Here is an 18486-nt window from a genome sequence, read left to right as displayed (position 1 = left end):
ATAATAAGTTTGTGCATTTGTATATAACGCAAAGAAATAGTGGTCATAGACCCATCTTTTATAAATTCTGAGTCGATTTAGCGATGTCCGTCTGTCTGTCTGTCCGTCCGTCTGTCTGTCTGTATATGTAATTTTGTGCACATTTAAGTCCGATCGTCCTCAAATTTGGCATAGGACCGTTTCTAGGGACAGAGACAATCGCTATTGGTTTTGGGAAAATCGGTTCAGATTTAGATATAGCTGCCATATATATTTATCCCCGATTTGGTCATAGTTAGCGTGTTTATCAACCGATTTTCTTGAAATACCGTACATCCAAATATGAATCTCGAAAATCTTGCAAAATATCATGCAAATCGGTTCAGATTTAGATATAGCTCCCATATATATATATATATATTTAGACTCATATGACCACAGAGGCCAAAGTTTACTACAAATCTTCGTGAAATTTTGCGCAGAGGGTAGAATTGGCATTCTACCAATGCTTGGTAAATTTGATTGAAATCGATTCAAATTTAGATATAGCTCCCATATATATCTTTCGTCCGATTTGAACTTATATGGCCACAAAAGTTTTGCCGTGATTTGCTTCAAATTGTGCACAAGAGGTACGTTTAATAGTATCGTTAAGTGTGTCAAATTTTGTTAAAATTGGTTCAGATTTAGATATACCTCACATATATATCTTTCGCCCGATTTGGACTTATATGGTCTCAAAAGCCAGAGTTTTGCCCCGACTTACTTCAAATTTTGCACAAGCGGTACTTTTAACGATACTATTGTATGTACCAAATATGGTCAAAATCGATTCAGATTTAGATATAGCTCCCATATATATCTTTCGTCCGATTTGAACTTATATGGCCTCAAAATCCAGGGGTTTGCCGTGATTTGCTTCAAATTTCGCACAAGGAGTACGTTTAGTAGTATCGGTAATTGTGCCAAATTTGATTGATATCGGTTCAGATTTAGATATGGCTCCCATATATATCTTCCGTCCGATTTGCACTCAAATGACCAGGGGGGTCAAAGTTATACTCCCACATTTACTTGAAATTTCGCATAGATAGCAGAATTATTATTCTAACTATGGTTAGGTTAGGTTAGGTTATGTGGCAGCCCGGTGTATCAGGCTCACTTAGACTATTCAGTCCATTGTGATACCACAGTGGTACATGTCAAATTTAGTCAAAATCAGGTTCAGATTATATATAGCTCCCATATATACGTACACCAGAGTTGGGGAAATATGGTAGACTGTTTACACATTTTAGACCCATTTTCAATGGAAGTTTCCTCCAATTAACTGTATAGCGTTAGCCGATTTAAATTCTAATTCTAGAGATTTTGTAGAAGTAAAAAAATTGTCTCTTTTACATAGCTTCCAGCAAATGTGAAGTAGTTGAGATGGTAACACACATTTTGGCCTACATAGGGGTGAAGGGTATAATATAGTCGGTCCCGCCCGACTTTAGACTTTACTTACTTGTTTTTTTTCCTAAACTTGTGTTCCACCCAGGGCATTAGCCGACTTAAATTTAAAGTCTACAAATATTGTAGAATTTTGTCCAGATCTGGTCAGGTTTAAATATATGTATATGGAAACATAAACCTTTATATAGCGCCCAACACATTGGACCAGCCCGACTTTAGACTTTCCTTACTTGTTTTGGACTAACTTACAATTTAGAAGACGGTGTTAAGAAGTGTTAAGATACCTTGCCATCGGCAAGTGTTATCGCAACTCACGTAATTCAATTGTGGATGACAGTCTTTAGTAGAAGTTTCTATGCAATCCATGGTGGAGGGTACATAAGATTCGACCTGGCCGAACTTACGGTCGTTTATACATGTTTGTATTAAAAATAAGAAAAATAAAAGAGTATTCAACCATTTGGGAGATTAAGCATGATAGTTATTTAAGCATGGGAGTAAATACGTGGGAATTACTGTAATATGCCGCTCATACTACAATTTTGTTTATATAACTTTTTTGGAATGTTGTACAAACACAGGTAGTTTTCACCAGGGCTGTGGAGCCGGAGTCGGAGTCTTGGAGTCGGAGTCTGAAGATTTTGCTGGAGTCGGAGTCGGAGTCGTAAAAATTTTGCTCGACTCCGACTCCGGCTAAACCTAATTTTTTAAAACACTTCACATTTTTGTAACTAAGCAAGTTTTTACGCATGTACAGCATGATTGTAAAACAAAATCAACTTCCAATTACGGCTATCTTTTTATGTTTCCTAGAATGTTAGACTAGCAGATGGGCTGGATCGATCCATTTTAATGCCCATATCAATTTATATGAAATATTTCGAACAATCGAAAGTATTTTTTTTAATTTTATTTTAAGGCCATATGCATATGTGGAATATTGACAGAAAATGGTTTCAACGTTGTTTTTTATAGAAAATTTTGTCAAAATTTTATTTCTATAGCAAATTTTGTCAAAATTTTATTTGTATAAAACATTTATTCAAAATTTTTTTACTATAGAAATATTTTTTTCTATAGGAAATTGAGTCAAAATTTTGTTTCTATAGAATATTTTGCAAAATTTTATTTCTATAGAAAATTTTGCAATATTTTGTTTGTTACACAAAAAAATTTTCAAAATTTTATTTCTATTCATAATTTTATTTTTATTTAAGTCAAAATTTTATTTCTCCAGAAAATTTTGCCAAAATTTTATAGTAATAGATTTTTTTATTAGAAAATTTGGTCAAAATTTTATTTCTGTAGAAAATTTAGTCAACATTTTGTTTCTGTAGAATATTTTGCAGAATTTTATTTACTACACAAAAAATTTTCTGAAATTGTATTTTTATTGATATTTTTTTCAAAATTTTATTTCTATAAGAAAAAATTGTAAAATTTTATTTCTATAGCAAATTTTCTCAATTTTTTTCTTACTGATGCTCACTGATACTCACTGCTATAAAAAATGTATTCAAAATTTTATTACTATAGAAATATTTTTTTTCTATATAAAATTTAGTCAAAATTTTATTTCTATAGAAAATTTAGTCAAAATTTTGTTTCTATAGAATATTTTGCAAAATTTTATTTCTATAGAAAATTTTGCAAAATTTTGTTTGCTACACAATTTTTTTTAATTGTATTTCTATTGATAATTTTTTCAAACTTTTATTTCTATAAAAAATTTTGCAAAATTTTATGTACTACACAAAAATTTTTCCAAAATTGTTTGCTCACTGATACTCACTGCTAAGTCGAAAACTTGTAGAAATTACTCAAATTTTAAAACTTTTCAATGAATGAATCATAAATGCATTTTTGCGAAATTGTCTAAACAATTATACATATTTCCCAAAGTTGCCCGAGATTTTGTAGAAGTCTGATTTGAGATTTTATCAAAATGTACATCTAAATACAAAGTTGTGCAGAGTATATTATAATCGGCCCACCCGACTTTAGACTTTCCTTGCATTTTTATTTTTTGTTAAAATTGTGTTACGTCCCATAACCTTAGATTTAAATTTTAAGTACATAGATTTTGTAGAAGTATATACAATTTTGTCTAAATCGATTCAGATTCAAATTCATGCAAATGGGAATATAAACCTTTATATAGCTCGCAACAAATTTAAAGGATTTGAGATAGTATCAATAATTTTGGTCCACAAATACATATACTGTTGGTATCTTCTCATATTATGATGGGTATTTATATCATTATTTTATTTATTAAACATTGCCCTAAATTTGAAATATAGAGTTCAATTGGCATCTAATGTGAAATTAACACCTTTTTTTGCACACATAAATATATACGATACTTTATATCGATCCACTTACGGTACCCCCACAATAGAACTACAAATTAGTGGTATTAAAATGAGATTTAGTTATATTACCCGGAGTCGACTCCGGAGTCGGAGTCGGAGTCGAGCTGACGAAAAATGCTGGAGTCGGAGTCGAGCAAAATTGGCTCGACTCCACAGCCCTGGTTTTCACAAATAAAATTCTGGTCTGAACTTTGAATATTTTCGCCTATCGCTATTGTTATATATATATATGTGTGCTATACAAATTTGTTCCATGTTTCCAGGAAATTGTGTAAATATAACCAAAGCGATAGGCGGTAGGCGAAACATTTTTGTGGTGACGACAAACACAATAAGCTTGTTGGCGAAAATGTCCTTTTTTCTTGTTTCCTAGTATTTTTGATGGTCAATATAACATGATAATTCAATATTTAATAGAGGAATAAAAATCAAATGTATAATGTTAAAAACATATAATGTTTTGTTATTTGTTGAGTTATTTCAAGAAAAATGAATTTCCACGTGACCAAGTAACTTGGCGACACACCGCTAGCCGTCACGGTATTCGCCGATTTTGATCTACCTACCGCATATCGCTATGGTTATATTTAAACACAAAAAGTAAAATTATGCTCTCGAAACATTTCTGAGGTGATAATCAGGGTTGGCCTGTCGTAAACTGCGACTTTTGCGACATACATTTACGACGGTATAATACGTATGTCGCAAAATTCATAATCCTAATGTAGAAAACCTATTTTTAAACAAAAAAATTTTAAACTTTTTTAATTTAATTTAGTTCGGCTCCCGATAAAATGGATGTAAAACGTATGCTGTTATTGAAAACTTAACTAGTTTTACATCTCGCATTCGCAACTTCAAACTATTCGGATTTTGCGTTGTTCATAATGTTCATCGAAGCTTTCGTTGCATCAGCGAATGACTAGCTAGAGCTTTGTCAATTTTTAATTAGTATGGAAATTGACTCTAATACGTTAAAAAGTGAATTTATAAAATTCACTCTTAAGTAGTGGGTTTCTTTCGTTGTCAGTTTCTGTGGAAATTTTTGGAAGGCTAATATGTGCATGAGCTTGTACAGATCGTCAAGTTTACTGTACCATCAAATAGGACATAGTAATTTTGGCTTGTAGTCTTCCATTGAAATAAGTCCATTCACTTCTACTTTTTTTTAAAGGTGGGTATTAAGTTCGAATTTAGCCGCTAAAATCGTAATTTTTTCACTAAAGTGAAAACTAAATCGATAAAAAAAAGGCATAAAATTATACATTTTTGTTTAAGATTTCATTATAACTTGATGGGGAATAGTCCAAAGCCAATTTTCACACAGTTTGTATTCCTTAAAATGGATTATTAAAGAAAAGTAATCGTGAAAAAATGACGATTTTAGCGGCTAAACTCGAACTTAATACCCACCTTAAATCCGTTTATAATTTTATGAACATTCCTGAGAACTAAAACTTCTTCGAACATATCATCATCTTGGATATCATCGAATTCGCTGCTCAGGCGACGCGACTGAAGTATTTTGAATTTGTTACGACGGGAATGTGACGTTTACGACGTTTACAACTTTGCGATAAAAAAGATCATATATCTTCTGTGCTTACAAGGCATTTCATATAAATCACAAGCATCACAGATACTCGAAAAGTTATAATAACAATTAAACCTATATGAACATCCCGTTATACGTTAAAACGTTGTTGAATTATCCGACGCTCTTACCTATCTGTCTATCAGACCGTTAAAACAGATAAAATTGCAAAAAACAAAGAGTGTGATAAAACTTCAAATATTTTATTGACACACGCTAAAAAAAAACTAGAGCATCCAATTGATTGTAAAATGTTCTATAGATGTAAAACATATAGCAACAATATATTGTATATTTTTTTTGTAATGAGCATAATATATTTATTATGAAAAAAAAATAAGTGAAAATAGTTTGATTTATAATAATTATAACAAATGCACCCACCCACCCAATTAAATTAAAAACAAAACTAAGCACCACTACCACAATACAAATGTGAAATTATCAGTAACAAAACAATTAACATTTTTTTTTAATTTAGCTATATATGTAAAATTAAATACACAAGTATTTGTAAGTACCTAACAAATAAATGTATACAATAATAGATCTAGAAAAGAAATAAGAAAATACACCACCAAATAGACTGAAGCTGTTTCATTTAGCTCAGTCTTATCATTAATGTAAAAAACAGACGATTTTTTTTTTGGGGTAATACGGTCCGAATCTGATTCACTTGATTTGGAAGTAAAATTTTCAGTATAGTGTTCCGGAATGTCTTCAGACATCTCGGTTTATTCTCTCTAAATAAAACTATAATCATTGACTTCAGTTAGTTTCTTTCTGAATTCTTTCAAAAAAGATTGATTATCCCATTTGTTTTATATATAATTTCAAATGTTATGCTTAGTACTAAGTTCGTTTCTGCTTATAACGAATTTCACCATGTATCACCGTGACTAAGGACCCAAACACAGGGTTGTTTACTTAATTGTGCGAAATAATAGGCATGTCTATTTTTCGGCTCCGGGAAATTAGTCCCCAAGAAATAAGACCCCAAACGGAAATTCAGCGGTAATGCTGGCGCCATTACTAAATGTTTCAAATCTCCTCCATGTGGATTAATCGCAATGTGGAACGTCTTTCGGACTCGTTTATAAGGAGCAGGACCCTTGTCATTGAGCTAAACATGGAATCGGGCAGCACTTAGTGATAAGAGAGAAGTTCACTACTCATTATGTTATTCTTGATAATGCAATAATTCCCCACACACAAACATTTTTTTCTGATTCAATCACGAAATTAATGGATCCACTTACTTTTTTAATTGAAATGTCTTCCATCACGAAAATGATAGTATCAATGACAGTTTAATTGGGCATGAAAAATACTTTATTAAAAAATTAATTGATTTCAATTGCAAATTTCAATTAAGTTATTAATTGATTAAAAATTGAATTGATGTTGATTGCAAACTCAATTAATTTTTTTTAATTAAAAACGTAACTTTCTTAATTGACTTAGTGTTGTATTAAAAAATTGATTGTTTGAAATAAATTTTTAATTAAAAATTAAAACAAAAAGCCCAGTACTTTTTTTTAACTTAATCTTCTGAGTTTGATTAAAAAGTTAATTGTATCTATTTATTGTATCTATGTATCTATTGTATCATTGTATCTATTCATTGTATCCCTTCACCACTACTGTGGTACAGGGTATAATAAGTTTGTGCATTTGTATGTAACGCCAAGAAATAGTGGTCATAGACCCATCTTTTAGTATACCGATCGGCTTAGAATTAAATTCTGAGTCGATTTAGCGATGTCCGTCTGTCTGTCCGTCCGTCTGTCTGTATATGTAATTTTATGCACAAAGTACAGCTCGCAATTTAAGTCCGATCGTCCTCAAATTTGGCATAGGGCCGTTTCTTCGAACAGAGACAATAGCTATTGGTTTTGGAAAAAATCGGTTCAGATTTAGATATAGCTGCCATATATATTTATCCCCGACTTGGTCGTAGTTAGCGTGTTTATCAACCGATTTTCTTGAAATACCGTATATCCAAATATTTTATGAATCTCGAAAATCTTGCAAAATATCAGCCAAATCGGTTCAGATTTAGATATAGCTCCCATATATATCTTTCGTCCGATTTGAACTTATATGACCACAGAGGCCAAAGTTTACTACCGATCTTCGCGAAATTTTGCACAGAGGGTAGAATTGACATTCTCCCAATGCTTGGTAAATTTGATTGAAATCGGTTCAAATTTAGATATAGCTCCCATATATATCTTTCGTCCGATTTGAACTTATATGGCCACAAAAGCCAGAGTTTTGCCGTGATTTGCTTCAAATTTTGCACAAGGGGTACGTTTAATAGTATCGTTAAGTGTGTCAAATTTTGTTAAAATTGGTTCAGATTTAGATATAGCTCACATATATATCTGTCGCCCGATTTGGACTTATATGGTCTCAAAAGCCAGAGTTTTGTCCTGACTTACTTCAAATTTTGCACAAGTGGTACTCTTAACGATACTATTGTATGTGCCAAATATGGTCAAAATCGATTCAGATTTAGATATAGCTCCCATATATATTTTTCGTCCGATTTGAACTTATATGGCCTCAAAATCCAGGGGTTTTGTCGTGATTTGCTTCAAATTTCGCACAAGGACCACGTTTAGTAGTATCGGTAATTGTGCCAAATTTGGTTGAAATCGGTTCAGATTTAGATATGGCCTCCATATATATCTTCCGTCCGATATGCACTCATATGACCAGGGGGCCAAAGTTATACTCCCATTTACGTGAAATTTCGCATAAATAGCAGAATTATTATTCTAACTATACATGTCAAATTTAGTCAAAATCGGTTCAGATTATATATAGCTCCCATATATACGTACACCAGAGTTGGAGAAATATGGTAGACTATTACACATTTCATTTCTATTTTGGGACCTTATTTCCCGGAATCTCTTGCGTGCGAAAATTCGAACGTTGCAGAAATATGTGTTCAAAAAAGCTCTCAACAAAGATTCTAAGTGAATATTTTTCTTATATGGAAGTCACAAGTTGTTCGTAAGCAAACGTGATTTCAGTACTAGACATTTCTCCAACCTGTAACGCATTCGTTCGATTGAAATAAAAAAAAAACATCTTGCGGTATTACATCATTCCCATTTTGGGGCTTTATCTCCAGGAGCTTAATTTGCCGTCTGATCATTCCAGAGTTGAATCAATTTGTGCTCAAAAAAGATCAAAACAATGATTTCACAAGAAAGTTTTGTTTGGGGTACAAGAGTTTTTCGTAAGAAACGTGATTTTAGTACTGGGCTTTACATTCAAATTTCTTCACCAAAAACATCTGATTTTTCTCTATAAAATCAGACATTTCGAATATTTTAGTCGAACGATAATATTCGCTTTGGATATGAAAAATTGGCCCTTATTTTTAACATTAATTTTAGTTCCGAAATTTTGAATAAGATCGCTAACCAAAGAACCCTCAAGGGCTGAAAAACATCATTCATGCATATATTATATAACTATAAAATACAATAATACATCTTGTACCTTTTATTCTATAATAAATATTATAAAAAAAATTTTAAATTACTAAAAAAAATAAACTAATTATTGACAATTTTAATTGACATACAAAATATATTTGAACTAAATATTTTAAACTGCAACACAAAATAGTAACGAAGCATATTCAATTTAATAACAATAACAACTAGTACTCAAATAAACAATTACAATATTATCCAAAATAAAATATTTTCAAAAACAAAATTGCATTTCTATATTACAAAAAAAAAATAAGATAACAAAACCAAGGTCTACAAAAGAAATTTCGAATACATATGACAGATTATATAAAACATACAAATGTATATAGAAAAACTAATATTTAGACATACTTTCATACATATATATCTTTGGTAAATACGTATGCTGCATATGTTTAAGAATTAATTAATTAATCTTAGATACATATTATTAATATATGTACTTAATTTAAGTATGTATATGACAAAAAACAAAACAAATAACTCAACCACAACAAGACAAAAGAAAATAAATTGAACCACTTTAATATTTTAGACATCATAATTATTGTGTAAATTATTTTAAGCGAAGAAGGCAAAAATACGTAAGTAATAGGGTTTTCATTTTCCTGGACTTTTTTCATTCCCGGGAAAGCGGGAATTTTTTTCAAATTTCCCGGGATCCCGGTCAAAGGGGAACTTGCTTCGATGTGGCATATATTTAGACATTTGAATAAATTATAAATAGCCTAAAGCTACGGTTATAAGGCACTGTCTGTATAACTATAAGTCCCCGGTCTAACAAAGAAAAACACATTTTTTTGTCAAAATTCGTTTTTATCATTCAATATAGTTCCCTTCAAGAGCGATACAACGATTATAATGACCTTCCAATTTTTTGATACCATTTTGGTAGTACTCATTCGGTTTTGCCTCAAAATAGGCCTCAGTTTCGACGATCACTTATTCATTGCAGCCAAATTTTTTCCCTGCAAGCATTCTTTTGAGGTCTGAGAACAAGAAAAAGTCACTGGGGGCCAGATCTGGAGAATACGGTGGGTGGGGAAGCACTTCGAAGCCCAATTCATGAACTTTTGCCATCGTTCTCAATGACTTGTGGCACGGTGCGTTGTCTTGGTGGAACAACACTTTTTTCTTCTTCATATGGGGCCGTTTTGCCGCGATTTCGACCTTCAAGCGTTCCAATAACGCCATATAATAGTCACTGTTAATGGTTTTTCCCTTCTCAAGATAATCGATAAAAATTATTCCATGCGCATCGCAAAAAACAGAGGCCATTACTTTGCCAGCGGACTTTTGAGTCTTTCCACGCTTCGGAGACGGTTCACCGGTCGCTGTCCACTCAGCCGACTGTTGATTGGACTCAGGAGTGTAGTGATGGAGCCATGTTTCATCCATTGTCACATATCGACGGAAAAACTCGGGTGTATTACGAGTTAACAGCTGCAAACACCGCTCAGAATCATCAACACGTTGTTGTTTTTGGTCAAATGTGAGCTCGCGAGGCACCCATTTTGCACAGAGCTTCCGCATATCCATATATTGATGATGACGATATGACCAACACGTTCCTTTGATATCTTTAAGGCCTCTGCTATATCGATCAACTTCATTTATTTATTTTATTTTATTTTATTTATTCATTCAATATAATACAAAGGCCTAGTAGCCCACATAGTGTATTACACAGTAACAAATCATTACCATAGGCTTCAGAGTAAAAAGACTTAAAAATTAAGATCCTTACAACTAAATAAATACACATCACAACCGGTTTCCAAATCTAATACACGAAAATAATTCAAGTAGTAGGAAAAAAATGTATAAATTACTAGTAAATAACCCCGTGTCAGTGACAAAAAACAAAAGAACAGATAATAAATAGTCCAGTCAAGTGAAATAAATTCTACATCAGGCATTGAAATATTCATAAAGTTTCAGTCGAAAGACATTACTACATTGAAAAAAAAAATGCGTAAAGAATAGGGTAACACATTCCAACACCGAGCAATCCTAACGACAAAAGACCTCATGTAAACAGAATTCCTCACAAGAGGAATGAGTAATTGAGGATTTCTCGTAGATCTACTGAATGAAAAGCTCTCGTACAAGGCTAATGGTTGACCTCTTTTAATAATTTTATGAAATATGTGAAGTAGATGAATGTACAAAAAATTCTCAAAAGAGCAACCCAAAAATTCCTTCACATAATCTGAAATATGTTCACGTCGATTAACTTTATAGACAAAGCGAGCAATAGTATTAACTATTCTTTTCACAACCAACAAATTACCATGGCACGTACCAGAGTAAACTTCTAAACAGTATAGAACCTGAGATAATAACAGACTATGAGCCAGACACTTCCTGACAAATAAAGGTAAAATCACTCTAGATGAATAGATTCTACGCAAGGAACTCCAGACTCTACAACATACCAAATCAATATGCGGTTTAAAGGTAAGTCTAGAATCAAGAATCAAACCCAAACATCTCAACTGGTCAACCAACTCAATACGATCATTACCGAGGAACACATTTAAATTGTAGTCATTATGATTAAACGATCCAAACGAAATAACCTTCGACTTCAATGGGTTAACGGAAAGGCCGTTAGTAGAAGTCCAACCCAAAAACCCAGAGGGACACCCATTGATTTCCCGCTCTAGAGTTCCAAGTTCACCGCGATTGCCACTAAAAAGAAAAAAAAAAAACATCATCAGCATAACAAAAAGATTTGCACCTATCCAAGAAAGCGCATTGATGCATGTCATTAATATAAAGAATAAATAAAAGTGGCCCAAGCACGGATCCCTGTGGAACTCCAGAGTGTAAACCAAGCACAGAGGACTCATGACCCCTAAATGCAACATATTGGAAACGATCATACAAATAAGAGAAAATAAGTCTGCATGCAGATCTCGAAAAGTTAAATTGCGCACGAAGCTTCGATATCATTACGACAAAATCTATAGAATTAAAGGCATTAGAAAGGTCTATAGACACAAGGGAGCATAGTCTATTCTCATTTAATTCCCCTCTAATCGCATCAGTCAGTCTAATAAGAAGCATAGATGTGCTAAAACCCTTACGGAAAGCATACTGATCCCGACAAATCCGCACTGAACCACATTCCAATATCTGCAACTTAAGAATGTGCTCTACCACCTTAGAAAGTGCAGGTAAGATAGATATAGGTCGATAGTCCTCTGGCCCACGAACCACATGCCCTTTTGGAATAGGGACAACTCGAACCAACTTCCATTGTGAAGGAAAGGTGGAAGTTGTCAAAATCGTAGTAAAAAAGTGCAAAATAACACCAGAAATATAAGGAAAAATAAGTTTAATAAAGCGAATTGAAATATTATCTACGCCTGTAGATTTAGATCTAACCTTACACAAGGCTTCAACAAGTTCAGATTCAGTGACACAGCGAAATGAAAACTCATGATCGCGGTCAGCAAAGTCCTCAAAGACACTATGATCATAATCCACAACAGCACTATCGCCAACAAATGACTGATTCAAAACATCAACGTCATTCAAAATCATTTTGTGGATTTTTTTTTTTTTTTGCTCATTTCACCACGCTTGAGTTTTGCATACCAATCAATTATTGTTGATTTCCCTGGGGCAGAGTCCGGAAACTCATTATCAAGCCAAGTTTTTGCTTCCACCGTATTTTTTCCCTTCAGAAAACAGTATTTTATCAAAACATGAAATTCCTTTTTTCCATTTCTTTCACAATAACAAAGGTGCTTCACAAAAAACGCTCTATCTCACAAACTAATTGACTTACAGACGTCAAATTTTGACACGAATCATTTGAAGGTTGGTACTATATAAAAATAATATGCATTTAATACTAGCGACGCCATCTATGGGTCAGACCGGGGAAATATTTTGTAATAATAAAATACAAAAAGCTTCTACAAAGGTCGCAATGGACAGTCTCTTCGATATAGTGGGAATTTTTTGTAACATTAAAAATTGTATGGAAATGAAAGAAACTTATTTCGATGTCACCATCGTAAAACAGAGTCAATATATGCCACTATATGCACATTTTCGGTCAATATTCCCACAAGGAATACATAATTTCAAATATAGAAATTAAGGTAACTATCATAATAAAAGTTGTCATTTTAATATTTCATAAACACATCCTTGCAATAATTATGAAAATATTTTGAAATTATGCAATTGCAAAAGTGGTTATATAAGGTAAAATGGCCCATGGTTTATAAAGGTTTACTTAGTCTACCAGTCTATGGGAATGCCGGTTTACAGAAATATGACGATAACAAATTAGGAAGAGCAACCTTATTTTAACCAACCTGGGATAGAACCCACGACTATATAGTCGGACAAGGAAACTATTGCTACTTGGTACCATATTCAAATAGGAGAATTCAATTTCCAAAGTAATTGAAAATGTTCACTAAATCATTTCATAGTTTATTTTTGTTAAACAAAAATACTAAAAAAAACAATTAAATTATATTATATATTCTTCTCTACTTAGGCTAAAATATACCCCGTACACATGAGACTCGAAATCTACTCAAAATGGAAGTTCCTTATTTGTAAAGAAAAAAATGACAGTTGAAAATAGTTAAAGTAGATTTTTGAAGTTGTGAGTAATGAGAATGATGATTTACCAAATGATACAAAAATAATGTTTTTGCAGTATTTATCCCCCTATTTTATATAAAATACTGCAAAGAACCGGTTTCCCAGGAATTCCCGCACTTAATTCCCGGGAAAGTGGGAGCGAAAAAATAGCGAACGGGATCCCGAAAAAAAAAACACTAGTAAAACCCATTTTTCGGGTCTGTGACGGTGTAAAGTTTAGTCCAACACCTCTTAAGTATGACATAACTTTACAACCATAAAAATCAAATACCCGACTTTCTCACCTATTGCATACGCATTTTAACTGATTTCGATTACTATATGTTAAATAAATTAAACTATTAATAAAATTTATCTTCAGGTTTTTAATAAAAAATATATATATGTTTAGTTTTGTCTTTTCATAAGGAAATTGTTTTCATAATTTTGAGTTAGTACTAAACTTAATACAAAGTTGGTATACAAAAAAATAGTAAATAGTAAAGAAGGAAAAATTCATTCTTGAACTGTACACTAAAAAGCTAATTATTTAAAAAATGTTGCATTTATTGGCATTACTTGTTGGTTGCTTCTAAATCCGATTCGAGATTTGTGTGATTATATTTTCCAAATGTTTGACATTTTTCTCCCCAAGTCTTGAAAGGGATGTTGTTATCGTAATGTTGCAGCTTTGGTCAACACTATGTTTATATCAATTGGAGGATAATTTTGTAGTAATTTGACATTTGATGCGAAATCATTGTGTAATATTTGTTCACGTTGGATTCTGCAATGAAATGAGTAAAATTCAATTCAATTTAAAATACATGAATTTAGAAGTGTTAATAGAAATTATCTTACAATATCATAGCACAACAGGTGTATAATAAAAAATCGAAACGCTTCTCATCAGCTAGAACAGAATCCCAAATTCGTACTACGTCCGGTAGAGGGAATTCCTGGGAGAGTATTAATGATATCCATCTGTGAAATAAAATGGAAAAAGGTAATTCTCATCGTGAATCATTTGGAAAATACATTGTTAACCTAAAACTCTTTTTCTGAATTTAGTTCATATTCCATATGAACATTTCGAAAATTACAGTATAAATAGAAATGGAGTAGTCTATATCGTACTGTTTTGTTTGCATTGAAATCAATCAAAAATACCTATCTTCGTTGAAGGGAAACATTTTGAAACATCAACATAAACGCTAAAATTCCTACAAATGTTAGAATACTAACAACTGAAGCAACCGTGAATACTTACCGAAAACTATAGTATTGTGGATACAATTCTTGTGATTTAAGCTGCTCATACACTTCCAAATCTCTGTCTCTTAACATATCCGATAAGCGTTTCATCATATTTTTTATGCCGCCCTCTGAATCATCCAATGTTTTTATGAAAAAATCTCGAATTTCAGCCATAAGAGCAGTAAAGCAATAAAAACAATCTGCTTCTGCATGTTCTAAAAAAACAAAACCGAAATAAAATGCAATTAGTGTATGATTTAGAACTGTGATTATGTTGGTGAATAAAAATGTGAATTTTGCAAAAATTGAAGGGTTCATTTAAATGAAATGGAATTTATGAAGTGATTTCCAGTAATGGGGAAAACTGAGACATGAGGTTTATCAACTTTTGTCAGTAATTTGAATGTTTACTCTATGCATACATATCATATATTAACCCTTTCACTACCGATGTCTACTTAGAAAGACATTCGAAAATGTTACCAAATTTTATTTTCCCACATAGTTTCGACTTATTTCTCGATGTTATTTTAAAGTAGAGGCTTTAATCTAAATAAGCTATAAATATTGTTCATATTGGTGAGGTCTGAAATACATTTTTATAATCTTCTTTAACAATAAACGAAAAATACGAAAATTTGAGACAATTTTTCTACTGTATGTTTCTAGTAAATGGACACTTATACAAAAACTATAGCTGATACTTTTTCGGGTCCTTTTTTGTATATTTTATCACACTTTGAAAGATATTATAGGCCAAATGGCTTATTTTCGTAAGACCATTTTGTCACAATTGAAGACTTAAGTTTTCAGAACAAGCTCATATAGCTCTTGAAGTAATTGAGGTAGGTTTCCAAAATGAAAATTTTTGTTCTAACAGGTTGGCTGATAAGTCCCCGGTCTGACACATAGATGGCGTCGCTAGTAATAAATGCATATTATTTTTATATAGTACCAAACTTCAAATGATTCGTGTCAAAATTTGACGTCTATAAGTCAATTAGTTGGTGAGATAGAGCGTCTTTTGTTATTGTGAAAAAAAAATGGAAAAAATGAATTTCGTGTTTTGATAAAATACTGTTTTCTGAAGGGAAAAAATACGGTGGAAGCAAAAACTTGGCTTGATAACGAGTTTCCGGACTCTGCCCCAGGGAAATCAACAATAATTGATTTGTATGCAAAATTCAAGCGTGGTGAAATGAGCACGGAGGACGGTGAACGCAGTGGACGCACGAAATAGGTGGTTACCGACGAAAACATCAAAAAAATCCACAAATTGATTTTGAATGACCGTAAAATGAAGTTGATCGAGATAGCAGAGGCCTTAAAGATATCAAAGGAACCTATTGGTCATATCATTCATCAATATTTGGATATGCGGAAGCTCTGTGCAAAATGGGTGCCGCGCGAGCTCACACTTGACCAAAAACAACAAACTGTTGATGATTCTGAGCGGTGTTTGCAGCTGTTAACTCGTAATACACCCGAGTTTTTCCGTCGATATGTGAACATGGATGAAACATGTCTCCATCACTGCACTCCTGAGTCCAATCGACAGTCGGCTGAGTGGACAGCGACTTGTGAACCGTCTCCGAAGCGTGGACTCAAAAGTCCGCTGGCAAAGTAATGGCCTCTGTTTTTTTGGGATGCGCATGGAATAATTTTTATCGATTATCTTGAGAAGGGAAAACCCATCAACAGTGACTATTATATGGCGTTATTGGAGCATTTGAAGGTCGAAATCGCGGCAAAACGGTCCCATGTGAAGAAGAAAACGCTCCGTGCCACAAGTCATTGAGAACGATGGCAAAAATTCATGAATTGGGCTTCGAATTGCTTTCCCACCCACCGTATTCTCCAGATCTGGCCCCCAGCGACTTTTTCTTGTTCTCAGATCTCAAAAGGATGCTCGCAGGGAAAAAATTTGGCTGCAATGAAGAGGTGATCGTCGAAACTGAGGCCTATTTTGAGGCAAAACCGAAAGAGTACTACCAAAATGGTGTCAAAAAATTGGTAGGTCGTTATAATCGTTGTATTGCTCTTGAAGGGAACTATGTTGAATAATAAAACCGAATTTTGACAAAAAAATGTGTTTTTCTTTGATAGACCGGGGACTTATCAGCCACCTGTTACATGCTGTTAGTACAAGTAAAACAGAAGAAAAATAAAAGCTTTTAACATTAGGTTTATTTCGGTAGTGAAAGGGTTAATTATTCATGTACTGGGTTTCAACGAGCACATGAATAATTAATGAATTATTAATTAATTACTAGAATACGTTTTTCTCAATAAAACAATGTCAATAGCTCAAGTGAGCCTGATATAAAATGGGCTGCTTTTTAGTTTGTGTTCTTTTACGTACCTCTAAACTCTATATCGGGATCAGATGCCATGACGTAATATATTGGGCCCACTATTTCATTCATACCTTGGACATAGCCTTGACCTGGATTTAGTTTGGCATATAAGAATAAAATACGTTGCACTACTTCCCAATGGGCCTCTTGTCCTTCATCCATGGCTTTATAGGTCTCCTCCGAACGTTTGTTTATCAAATTAATCTATAAGAATTTTTTAAACCATTATCAATAATTCAATTGTGAAAAAATGGAAAATGATCCATTACAAATCAAGTATGAAATACCTGTTGCTGCAAATTTATTCATTGGCGGCATGTATGTAAATTACAAATATATTTTTTGAGAGATTGTATAATAAAAAGATAAACTACTGCGGCAAGTTTTGACCTCTAGAAGGTCATCTATGTTACACATTACTGTAATATAAATGATAGTCCAATATGCTAAGAAGCTATCTTACCTTTTTCACTCCCAGTCCTTTGCTTTCAACATTGGCCGATTTTAATACTGAGGGCACAACCCTTTGATGCAGCCTTCTTTCACCCTTACTGTTGACAACAATATCACAGGGGAATTCTGTGGGTTGTTGGAAAAAGGATATGTCCGGGCAAAGTCTTCGCACATCTTTGTCAATTTGCAAGAGAAATTCATTGTCATTGAAAAATGTATTCCAAGCACTATCTGGACCTTCACTCAGAGGATGATCACATATAATATCTTTGTCTCTATTCTCCTTCAAACCGGGAGGTAACACCAAATCTTCAATGAAATGTCTGTATAAAGACCTCTTTTTGGCCAAAGTGCTGGACCAGGATTCTCGCCGTGTGCCCAAATAGCCCAAAAGAATTTTCCAACACAGAGGTCGTAGACTGTTTACATCGGGAATACCTTAAAGATGAAAAATATTTCAAATGGAGCATAACGCGAAAGTTTCCCATTGTTTTTTAATTTGTGGGCGAAACTTGGGAATTTAATGATTGCTCTTAATTTACTTACCATTACTGCATAGTTGTCTTAAATGTTTCAAGTCAATATCTTCTTTGGCCAAAGCATCTTCAAATTCTTTGACTCTAGAAATACAATAACATTTATTCGTTGCATTTAATATATATTTATTTAATATATTACCTTGCTTTGAAAATTGACATAGTTTATCTTATTGCAGTATTGTTTTGTTTTATGAGAATAGAGTTGCCAGGCTTTGAAATATACAATTATATTGTTTATCCAAAACAGCTGATGGAAAAAAGAAATGTTGCTAGAATAGATTTGGTAACAGTCAACACGTAATTGTATTATTGTAAAAGCGCTAATTTTCAAAGTTTTAATAA

General features: G+C 32.9%; 1 protein-coding gene across 1 annotated transcript; it reads right to left on the bottom strand.

Moving 5' to 3' along the window:
• Window positions 1–13909: 13909 nt before the first annotated feature.
• Window positions 13910–18403, bottom strand: LOC142234882 (TBC1 domain family member 13). Its single transcript, XM_075306091.1, has 7 exons — window positions 18284–18403; window positions 18152–18225; window positions 17616–18043; window positions 17158–17356; window positions 14809–15010; window positions 14400–14522; window positions 13910–14325 (listed from the first exon to the last, which is right to left on the bottom strand). Exons 1-7 carry the CDS (start codon window positions 18301–18303, stop codon window positions 14211–14213), a joined length of 1161 nt encoding a protein of 386 aa, XP_075162206.1. The 5' UTR covers window positions 18304–18403; the 3' UTR covers window positions 13910–14210.
• Window positions 18404–18486: the final 83 nt, after the last annotated feature.

The sequence above is a fragment of the Haematobia irritans genome, chromosome 4 (genome assembly GCF_050003625.1).
Source record: "Haematobia irritans isolate KBUSLIRL chromosome 4, ASM5000362v1, whole genome shotgun sequence".
In the NCBI taxonomy this organism is placed as follows: domain Eukaryota; kingdom Metazoa; phylum Arthropoda; class Insecta; order Diptera; family Muscidae; genus Haematobia; species Haematobia irritans.
The sequence above is the reverse complement of the archived record's forward strand: the minus strand, read 5'-3'. Positions and strand labels throughout refer to the sequence as shown.

What these genes read in the sequence shown, in the direction of transcription:
- LOC142234882 (XM_075306091.1), bottom strand. Translation starts at nt 18,303, where the DNA reads ATGTCAATTTTCAAAGCAAG. An exon ending in AAGGACTGGGAGTGAAAAAG is followed by an intron (nt 17,357 to 17,615) that starts GTAAGATAGCTT and finishes AAATTCTTATAG; the next exon opens with ATTAATTTGATAAACAAACG. An exon ending in CCACAATACTATAGTTTTCG is followed by an intron (nt 14,523 to 14,808) that starts GTAAGTATTCAC and finishes TTTATTTCACAG; the next exon opens with ATGGATATCATTAATACTCT.